We start from the raw sequence: 10,428 nt of genomic DNA on the forward strand, positions 1-10,428 counted from the left end.
TCATTTTCTGTGCGTGCTTTGTGTAAATCTCTCCACGTCGCAGGTGTGCTCTCCACAAGATCCTTGACCCTAGAACACTGTCCACGCTGTCCTTTCTTCCTGGACACATCCCTCTGCAAGCCAGGGAGTGGGGAAAGGACAACTAAGCGTTAGAAGTTGGAGATGTAGGGTGAGCACGGGCTTGAGCAGGTAGAAGCTGGCCACAGTACCTCTGGCAGCTTATTCTTTTGCATGTACTATTTAAAAAAAAAACAACACTAGAAAACATAAAAGAATGGCAGGCACTGGGCGTGAAGCACTGTGTTCACAGGGGAGCCCCCAGGTTGCGGGGAATCCTAGCGCCACCGAGGGCCCTCGCTCTGGGGGCTGCTGTGGTTTGGTTGCTGACGGTCCCGTTCACAAGGATAGCTAGTCCTCCACGTCCTCATCGAGGGGAGCCCTGCGTACACGTGTCATTTTACAAATGGGTTCATGGACTTACAGTGTGACTGAGTGATTTGGGTTCTGGTAGTCTCCACTATTCATCATCAGAACGAATACCTTAAAAAACATGTTAATGTATGTGTATTATTGACCTATGGATATTAAAATAGAAACTGGGAGGTGTGTGTCAGGTTGTAGAGAAATTTTTTTTATTGTGTTTAAACATTAGAAGTTAAAATTACTTTTGTAATCAAGAAAAATCTCCATCCTCATCCCCATCACCTCTCTATCTGTGGGGTTTTAAGAGAGCAGACTGACTACTGAAATATACAACCTGGCATTTTGATTTGGTTGGATTCCTCACCGAAATTCAAAGACTATGATAAATAGCTTATTTGTTATTGTTCTAAATGTTATTTTAAAATTGTTAAGCTGGAGAAATAATTCCACTAATCAAAGTAACAGGAAATGAAGAAAGTAAATGGCAACCTAATTTTTCTCATATTTAGCTCTGGATATTCCAGTGCAAATGATGGGATATTTGAATGTATGCATAATCTATTTTCAGTAACATTTTTAGGTTCTGAGGATCACATGTCAAATTTCAAAGGGTTCATTCATTTAAGCATTTTTTTCATAGAACCAAGTAAGCATCTTAGAACATGCTATCCGTTTTCTCTTGAGTATAATAATGCTGTAAGTCATAAATGTAGCTGGTGACTTCCCCAAAGCCACCTGGTCTTATGAACCGCCGCTGACTTGGCAGTTTGGTAGCCGAAGGTCACAGTCACCGAGGTCTGGAATGCAGTTGGTAGTCACCATCCAACACCAGGCCCTGCATGTCTGGCACAAGCCTTCTTCCCTAGCTGACCTCCCTTGATGGCTGATGTCCTGTGAGTCTGGGTCACTTCGTTAGTGTACATGTCATCTACACACCATGACTGTACTAAAGGTTCCCTTGCCTTATAAAGAAAAAAAGGAACGAATAGTCCCCATAGAGCTGCAGAAGTCAACACCCACCCCATAGTACTGAGATGCCTAAAGACAGATATTCAGCCTCCCTGAAAAGCCCATGATGTCCAGCTACTGAGAAGAAAAGCCACACTTTCTAAAAGCGTGCCCCTCGTTTTCTGAGGCATGCTTGTTTTCATTGTAGGAGGAAAAAGTAACTTGATCTTAAAATATTAAAGTAAGCAGGTGCACTTAATTTAAGTATTTCTGGGGCTCTTTCCTTCCTTGAGTCATTCATTTCTTAAAAACCCTGCAGGACTGCAGTATTGAATAATCAAATAATGTTCCCAGGGAATCAGTAATTTAAAACGACTCTTTAGTTACAAAACCGGGCATCGGGTGTCTGGGTTTATGACACAGTTCAGCAAACCCGTCAGCATTTGGGTTGTTTTGACTTTGCAGTTTAAAACTTCACACCTTCATGGAGAGAGGGCTGTCTGCTGTCCCTGTGTCATGAAGGGGATATGCCCAGTGCAAACCTTGTGTTCTGGTCAGGTAGGAGGCCCCATATGGATATCTCCTGGGGGTCGTGTTGCTGGTGTCATCACCAGCAGGTTTGCTTCCTGGAGATGCTCAGAGTTAAATAGCAAACAGCTCTGCTTTTCTCTCGCTTGTCTTTGTGCACGTGGGGGGAACTAGTCCCAGTCAGCCCTGTTGATGATGGACACCCTGAAGAGCCCCGAGATCTCTGCCCCTCCCGTCACTGTGCCGAAATCTATGGCAGGAAATTCCCCATCTGCTTAAGGAAGTTCTGCCTTGTTTCCTGCATTTCAGATACCCTGCCATCTCCACCTCTGTACCCACCCCGCCCCTCCAAACTCCTCTCTGGACCTCTTTCTGACTTGTGCTGTGTGTCTAGTGGTGGCGGTGTCACACGTGCAGACCCAGTGTTCCACAGGAGTTTTCTGAAGTAGTAGCTAAAGAGAAGCACTTAATTCATGACATCAACCAGGTCCCCTTCCTTCTATTTCTGGGGTTCCCAGAGGCACAGCTGGGGACCAGAATTTCCCACAAGGGCTGAAGTTTATGTATGTGTATTAATTTCCATTGGTTGGTTACACTTCATCAGGATTCAGCTGAAGGTTAATGCAGTTAAGTAAGATGAATCTGCCCATGTTTTTTTGGTCCTGGGGTGGTAAATGCCATTATCAGGCAGGGATGAGTCACACATCACTTGGAGAGCACCCACCAGAGTTGTCAGTCACATTCATGCTTGTGTTTAATCTTGCCGTGCACTTGACTTCTTGAAGATACCTGCTTTCTTTTCCAGCAAGGTAATTGTGGAAACTGAGGACACTCTTTTAAGTTGATAGACCTGTGTGAGAGCGGTGCTTCTCTTTCTGTTTGTGAGGCTCTTATGTGGGAACTACAGTTCCCTGGGGAGTCTTTGCTATCATGCCGTCTCTTAACCTTCTCTCTGTAGAGGTGTAGTCACTGTTTTTGGCCGTTCCTATGTGGGAAGAGCTGGAGAAGCCTAATGGTCCTTTCCTACCCATTTGGCACAATCTTCAAGGCAAATTTAATGTTTACTGCTCCCACAAATAGAGCCACTGCTGAAGGCGGGGCCCTCCGCCTACCTGGCTCCTGTGCTCAGGACAGGTCACTGATCGTGCTTCTGTGTGTTGAGAAGAAAATGGGAAGAATGCATTGGGACCCAGAAGGCAGGACTCAACCTCTCTCTTCTTGTCTCCTTTCTCGTGTAGGGGAGAGACCATGCCAACCCAGGGACAGTGCCCCTCAGGAAGGGGACCTAGAGGCATGCCTTCAGTGCCCCGGCGTCCGTGACGGCTTGGGCAGTGTCCTCACGGGTGTCCCGGCAGACTCACCACAGTGACCACGACCACCTCGAGGAAGAAGAGCTGGAGTCTCCTGATCTGACGCCTCTCACCCCAGAGCCGCCACGCTGGAACAGAGACTGAGGAAGTCCCTGTTCCTCCCCAGCCATTTAGGGACAGCAAAGATGCTATGACTAGAATTCCATGAGCTCTGACACGCATGTCTGTGCTCATTGACCACAGCCATGACTCTCCCAACAAGCAGTGGTGCTGGCAGGGAAGGTGGGGACGGAGGCATCTGTGTCACTCAAGACAAGTTTGAGACACTGGAAAAGAGACTTGTGTGTTTGGGACAGAGTGGAGAAGCTAAGCACTGTAGGGGGCCTGAAATAGTGACGAAGTCAGGACAGCAGTGGACCTGAGGTTGATGTCCATGTCATAGTGGGTACTGAAAATAGCAAATAAAGGAGAGGAAGGAGGTGGCGTTCAGGTGCTGTGGAAATCAGGCGTGGAGGAGTAGGGGCCATGACGACCCTAACCTTTCATGGTGTGACTGCAATCCCCCTGGGCTGGCCTTTCCCTCGTGCTCACTCTGTCCTTCCCGCTGTCCGTGCCGAGTCTGGCAGAGGACACATGGCTATGGAAATGCGGATAATTTGCTTTGGGAAAGCGAGCTAGTGGAACACTAAGAAAAGCGGCTTCTTTGTTTATTCTCAGGACCTTTTTGTAACAGGGCTACATTCTGCAAACTGCTCACAAAGGAAGACTTCATGTCTTAACCAGTCACTTAGCCTGTTTTTGTACTGGCAGAAGAGTCCCTGAGCAGACTGGGGACCCTAGATCACTAGGGCCCTGATGCTCTGAGACCTTCTGCACCCCACCCACCCTACACTCTCTCCCCTGCACCACCGCAGCAAGTAGGTGTCTCTTCTCCTTGGGCCTGGTGACCTCCACAGGACAAGTAAGTTTGCTCACAGATGTGTGGGGTCAGCAGGCCGGGGCGGGGGGATGGCTTTATATACCTCTTCCTTAGTAACGCAAATGCAAGTTTTGTGGTGGGGGTGAAAGCCCGTAACAAAAGATCTTAAACCATGCAGTGTACACAGTTGAAATTGTATTCCACAGATAAATATTTTCTTTTCCTATTGCCGTGACACTGTGTGTGATGGTGATATTTCTGAGTCTTTCAGAGTTTTGCACATATATGATTTTATGCATTATCAGAAGTTAACTGCTGCCTTGAATGAAAATGTTCTGTGAAATTTTTTGCAAAAGCTTTACTAGGTTTTTTTTTAATTGTGAAAATTTTGTAAAGGCAGGAAATGGATTAAAATGAGCATGCGAAATATATTTTTCAAAAAAAAAAGCAATAATTTTACATGTACAGAAATTATCTTAACCTTTAATACTGGTGAGGGCGACAGTTTACTTGATACAGTAATGGATTACTGCAGTTTTTGTAGAAAGTGGGCTTCTGATACAAAGACTTGTTTAAACACACACACACACACACACACACACACACACACACACGCACACACAGGCACACACAGGCACACGCCCTGAAGTGTGCTCTCCTGTTCTGATGACCTGTTGGATTATTATTAATTATTATTATTATTATTGTTATTGTTATTGTTCTAATGTTTGGTTCTTGATTCTGCTTGTTACTGAGTTTAAATTACTTGACAGTTCAGGTGACTTTTGGACACTTGCAAACAATGCAGTGTAACTGGCTAGCTTATATTTTATATATATATATACATATATATATATATATATATATATATGATTTTTTTTTACTTATTTTTTCCTAATATTCTTACACCAGGTATGTATGAGAACGATCTGTCATGTTGGTGTGCAGATATCACTGAGGGAGTGTTCTGGATCGTTCTGTGAAGTTACTTTGAACACATTGCAGAGTCACAGTCCTCTGTCCCCCTGAGAAACAGCACACCTTTCTGTTGACCTGCGTGAGATCATTTGCGTAGTTCGCTGCAAGTGCTCGTGGCTGCGTCTGTCTGGCTTTTGTTTTCTTGGCTGAACGTAAACCGTGACAGTTAGGAACGTGCGGTGGCTTATGATTCATCCCTGTCTCTCTGTGTTTTAGTTATTAAAAGAAATTCTGTACCCAAAGTGACACCAAGGTGTCGTCTACATTTTTACGGTGTCCAGAGCGGCACTTGGCAATGAGAGCTGGAAGTGTCTTTCTTCCCCCCAAGTCCCCTTCACAGTCAGTCTGGCAGGGAGAGAGGGGTGCACTGGGGTCCCTGCAGCAGGGCGCACGCGTCCAGGAGCGCAGCAGTGAGGACAGCCACTTGGATGCAATTTTCCTGTAGTGACACAGCTGCGAGGGCCAAGCTTGCGCCCTCCGACACCAGCCTGGGGCGGGGGCCTGGGTCCGGGGCTCCGTCCCTCACTGATGAGCAGTATTGGACTGGTTTGTTCATTCATTCATGTCAGTTCCATGGTATTTAATACGATTTGTGTTTTGTTATTTATTTAGCCAGTATGTTTCCATTGGCTCTTTTTTTTTTTTTTTTGAAAGATAATTTCCGCTTGGCACACTTGTGAAAGGCCCTTCTTGACTGTTACAGACTTTCTACTACCTCTGCTGTCTCCTTGTTTCCTAACGGGATTTTTACAGTGTTGATCTGATGTAACTTAATAAAGGCTTTGGTGTCTACATCCAGCTGCTCCTTGTGTCTCCCCTGCCCTTCCACCCTGCGCTCTTGCTGCTTCCTTCCTTGCTTGCACAACCTGGCCCCTCTCTGCCCTGTCTTCCCTTCTCTCTTGCTCTCTCCTCCTCCCCACTCTCATCTCTTCCTCATTGTTGATGTCAGTACACCAATAGTGAGCTTCTCAAAATCTTTCAGGTTATTCACTCATAGTCCTTAATTCAAAGAACGAACGCTTAGATTCTCCGAGGAGGCAGACATTGCCTGTCGTCCCGGGGGTGCATCCTGTGTACCTGCCCACATGCCCGCCTGGTTCCACCCTTGTCAGTGCAGCACAGATTTCCAAGCCAAGTGGGCCTTTCTGGTTCTGAAAAGTATTAAATGCTTTAAGGGTTGCCCCCAATATTTACTTCTTTTTTTATTTCTGATACTAAGGCTCTCTAGGAAATCAGTGAGAGCTGCTTTCAGTGACTCAGTAAGCTCAGTAAAGTTCATTGGTTTCCCACTGGGATTGGAGGTCCCCCCACCCCCCGCTTTGGCTGCTGTGCACAAATCTCTGGAGAACACGATCCCACCTCTGTAAGGCACAGACAGTAGGGCGATAACCACTCCCCAACTCCCCCTTAGGTGGCAGTGTGGGATGCAGCAGAGGCCATGCCTTTCTCTGGTACCTCCCTGGAGTAGTGGCTCTGGTTGCTTTTAAGTTCTTTCTACCAGTAGAGCGAGTGTAGTTGATGGGGTGAGTGGGGATGTCCTGCAATCAAAGAAAGTTGGTACAGTGCTCTGTCCACCGGGAAGACAGCACCTCCTGGACTCTCACTGCAGAGACTACCAACCCCCACCCTAGCAAAGCACAAGGTTCCAAACCTGCAGACAGGAGAGGAAGGTCCACTTTCATGTTTCTGAAGCGGCATTCGTTGTTTTACTGCTTGTACCTTGGGCAACTTCCAATTGAGAACATTTTATCCACTGAGCAAAAGAAAGCAAAAATTCCAGGTGAGGATTTCCAGCGACGCCCTTGTTTGCTGTGGTTCACAAAAACTCCAGAGCCCTGGGACATGCCCACGTGGAGTGACCGTGTGGTCACCTGCCAAGGGAGATGTCTGTTTGTCAGCTTTGCGAATTATACTTTGAGGCAGTAAAATGCAAAAGACCATAGAATTTGTATTTCTTTTTTTTAAAATCCAATTTATAACGTATTTTGTACTCTTTATATTAGAATTTGTAACTAGATTGATGTATTTAACTATTTCTGAAAAAGTAATTCAATGTTTCAGTTGTGTGATAAAAATATTTAGATAAAACATATTCATTCTATTGGAATTTGAAATAAATAAAAACACTTGGAGTTCCTGAGATTTGTAAGACATTTTTCCCCTCTTTCAAAAGGTGGCTTAAATCATTCCACATGCTGGCTTGATCTACAGTTATTTATTTTTGTTGGCTGAACATAAACCAAAATGTTAATGTGCTGTACTTGCATAAGCATAAGAGTTTTACAGTGATTCACATCTAAAACGCCATATTTCCCAAACCTTTTGTGGACTCTAGGATATACACTTTTTCTTTTTAAATGGAAGGTCTGTCTCATTTTTTTTTCACAGCACACCACCTGTCAGTCCCCCACCAATGTGCACAGTGTTGTATCTAATATGTGCATTCTGAGCATATGGGATGGGCAGGAAAGAACAAAAAGGAGTCCTGGATCAGCTTGAATGGAATCTTTACACCAAAATTTGGGGATATGCTGGGCTGGTACCAACTTCTGGTGTGCTGTGGCTTGCTGATCAGATAACAAAACAAGGGACAGGCACAGTAACCATTCTAACTTAAAAAGACAGGGTGTGTTCTGAAGTTAAAAGATGTACCTGTGTCTCTGGGAAGAAAAGGGATGACGTAAGTACTCGAACATAGCTTTCACACGTGCAAAGGTAGAGGTAGAGGTCTGACGATGGCTCTGCCTGGCCTCTGGCAGGGTAACCATAGAGCCTTGGGTTCTTCCCACTTGCTCTGGAAGGAGTTGCCATTTGGAGGCGGCTGGATGATGTAGACTGCTACACAGACCTCATCTCCCTCAGTGAGGTTTGCGGCTCAACGCCTGCAGAACTTCCCTCTCCTACAAGAAAGTCAAGATGCGGAATGACAGATTCTTAAAAGGTAACTGACAGACCAAGCCTAGTCACATCCCTGTACCCACAGATGGCATCTTGTGGGCGCACGGATGCGCCTGAGTTCACATCTCAGACACTTTCCCCAGTCCTAGGGTGTTCTCCAAGTAACCTCATTCCTTCCTCCAAGAGAGCAGCCTTGCCGTCTCTGCCAACCTCTTGTTCTAACAGCAAGGACATGGCACCATGTACAAACGGCCTGCAGGTCCCCTTGGCTGTTGGGAACTAGGTAAGACGCAGTGGTTGGAGGTAATTGGGATGCGGGAACCAGGCATGCTTCATATCTCATGCATGTACACATGCGGAAAGCTTAAACTAAAATGCTGACAGTAGCCTCATTTCTCCTTTGGAACCAACAGTGGGGCATTCTTAATTTGTGTGCTCAATATTACATTTTGAAGACCAGGTGAATGCTGTTCAAAGAACCTGCAGAATTACTGAAAGAAATTACTGTGAAGTGTCCTGCTTTTGTTTGTGGGACAAGTTCTTGGAATGTCTTATATCTGCACTGTCCACTGGCACATGTGGCTGTAGGGTGGCCTCAAGGAAGGGCATGTGACTGTGATGCAGCCCTCCATTTGCTTTCATTATGGGGAAAGGGAGAATGAAGAGAAATGCAGGTTATTATGAGAGCAGGTCTCGGTGGTTCTGGGCTACTGTAACAAAGTACAGATGATCTTCAAGCAACAAACTTAACTGCCTTTAGTTCTGGACACTGGGAAGCCCAAGATCAAGGTGCCCGTAGATTTGGCATGTGGTGACACTTAGGTGGCACTTGGCTTGCCGCACCCTAACTTGGTGGAGGACAGACAGATCCGCCTCCTGCCGGCCTCTCATAAGGGCACTAATTCCACCCATAAGGCCCCTCTCAACACCCAAGGCCCCCTTTCTGTCACCACAGTGGGATTAGAGTTCATCATACAACCTGAGGGACACTCAGACCACAGCAAATGTTCGTTCTTCAATTGAGGCTCCCGTTCCAGGCCCTCTGACTGGCAAGAGCATTAGCGTGAGCTCCTAATTTGGTTGCTGACGGTCTCACCTAACAAAGGGCATCTGTCACCTGTTTCAGAGCAGTTTCTGGGGTCCCAAGAGGGGGTTGCACTGAAGAAAGGCTCGTGGAAGTCAGGTGATGGCTGTCATGGGCCCGGAGCTCTGTCAGGAGGCCCAGGTGTCCGCTCAGCAGGCCTGAGTGAGTGGCACTGGTACTGTCACTTGTGCTTCAGGCCCTGTGACAGGGTGACTTCCCTGGGAAGTGACAGACCCTCTGTCTCTGCCTCCCATTTACTTTAAGCAATGCCATAATCCTCAGAGAAAAGCATCACCAAAAGATAAGTGCCTTTGGAGAACTGTGCAGAAAGTCTTTGATGTAAATTTTCCCAGCAAGCTCCCTGCTGTGTGCACAGTACTGTGTTGGCCTCAGCATGTGAAGACCAAAAGGAACCTGCACTGGGGCACGGTGCTGGAGGATCAAGGACCTAGGAAGGACAGGTCCCAGTCCAGTGGGACATATTTGTGTGGTGATGTTGGTGCAGGGCACGGAATCCACCTGGAGAGAGGCCTGGGATCCAAAAACTGCATGCCCGTGTCGTCAGAACCAGGTGAGACACCTGACACTTGGGGAGGATTTGATCAAATGGAGTAATTAAGTGGAACTGAAAATTTGGGTCCGACATTCAACCTTAGCCAGCCTGGCAACACGGGAAGGAAGACCTGGATGAGGGGGTGTGGGGTGGGGGGCAGTGAGTGAGACCTGGGTTTCTTGGAGGAAAAGCCCAAGGAAGTGGATTGGGGCAAGTGCCTGCCATGCATTTAGGACTTATTTGCATTGTCCAAACTGACAGAAGAAAGATCATTGTCAATTACTCCTCAGTGACCCTGACTCAAAGTGAGGCTTCAGGCAAAAGAACAACAGAACGTGTGTCTGCCGGCACGGTACCAAGGGAAAATGGTCAACAGAGCAGCTGGCAGGAGTTTGTGTGTGCCTGAGTGTGTGTGGCTGTTCTCAGTCAAAGAAGTAGAAGCGTTCGGTGGACTGGGCAAGGGGAAATGCAAACTGGAGAGGCACCGTTGGGCGGTGATTGTCTCTGTCTAGAACCAGCTGATGAGGCTCCAAGTCGTGACGGAGAGAAATGGGGAGCAGCAACAAGCCAGTGTTTAAAAGGCCACTTTTGTGCTGGGAATGTATGTCCTCGTCTATTTTCTCTCTCTCGCTCAGCACCCTTCATGGTAGGCGTTATCAACCCATCTTACAGATGGAGAGCTGAAGTCACCTGACCCAGTAACCTGCAGAAACCAGTGGGACCCAGGGTGGGGGGCTTGCAGACCTGCTGCTGTTTGCATCCCTCGCCTGTTGTGCCCGGAGTTAGG

General features: G+C 46.9%; 1 protein-coding gene across 8 annotated transcripts in view; it reads left to right on the forward strand.

Moving 5' to 3' along the window:
* Nucleotides 1-7,248, forward strand: part of Znf516 (zinc finger protein 516) — a 113,178-nt gene extending 105,930 nt beyond the window's left edge. For all 8 annotated transcript variants that reach the window (XM_074069620.1, XM_074069617.1, XM_074069619.1 and 5 more), the window contains one exon: nucleotides 3,138-7,248. In XM_074069620.1, the coding sequence (XP_073925721.1) occupies nucleotides 3,138-3,268 (131 nt within the window). In that variant the 3' untranslated portion in view covers nucleotides 3,269-7,248. The remainder of the gene's footprint in view (nucleotides 1-3,137) is intronic.
* The last annotated feature ends 3,180 nt before the right edge of the window (nucleotides 7,249-10,428 follow it).

The sequence above is a fragment of the Castor canadensis genome, chromosome 4 (genome assembly GCF_047511655.1).
Source record: "Castor canadensis chromosome 4, mCasCan1.hap1v2, whole genome shotgun sequence".
Taxonomy (NCBI): Eukaryota; Metazoa; Chordata; class Mammalia; order Rodentia; family Castoridae; genus Castor; species Castor canadensis.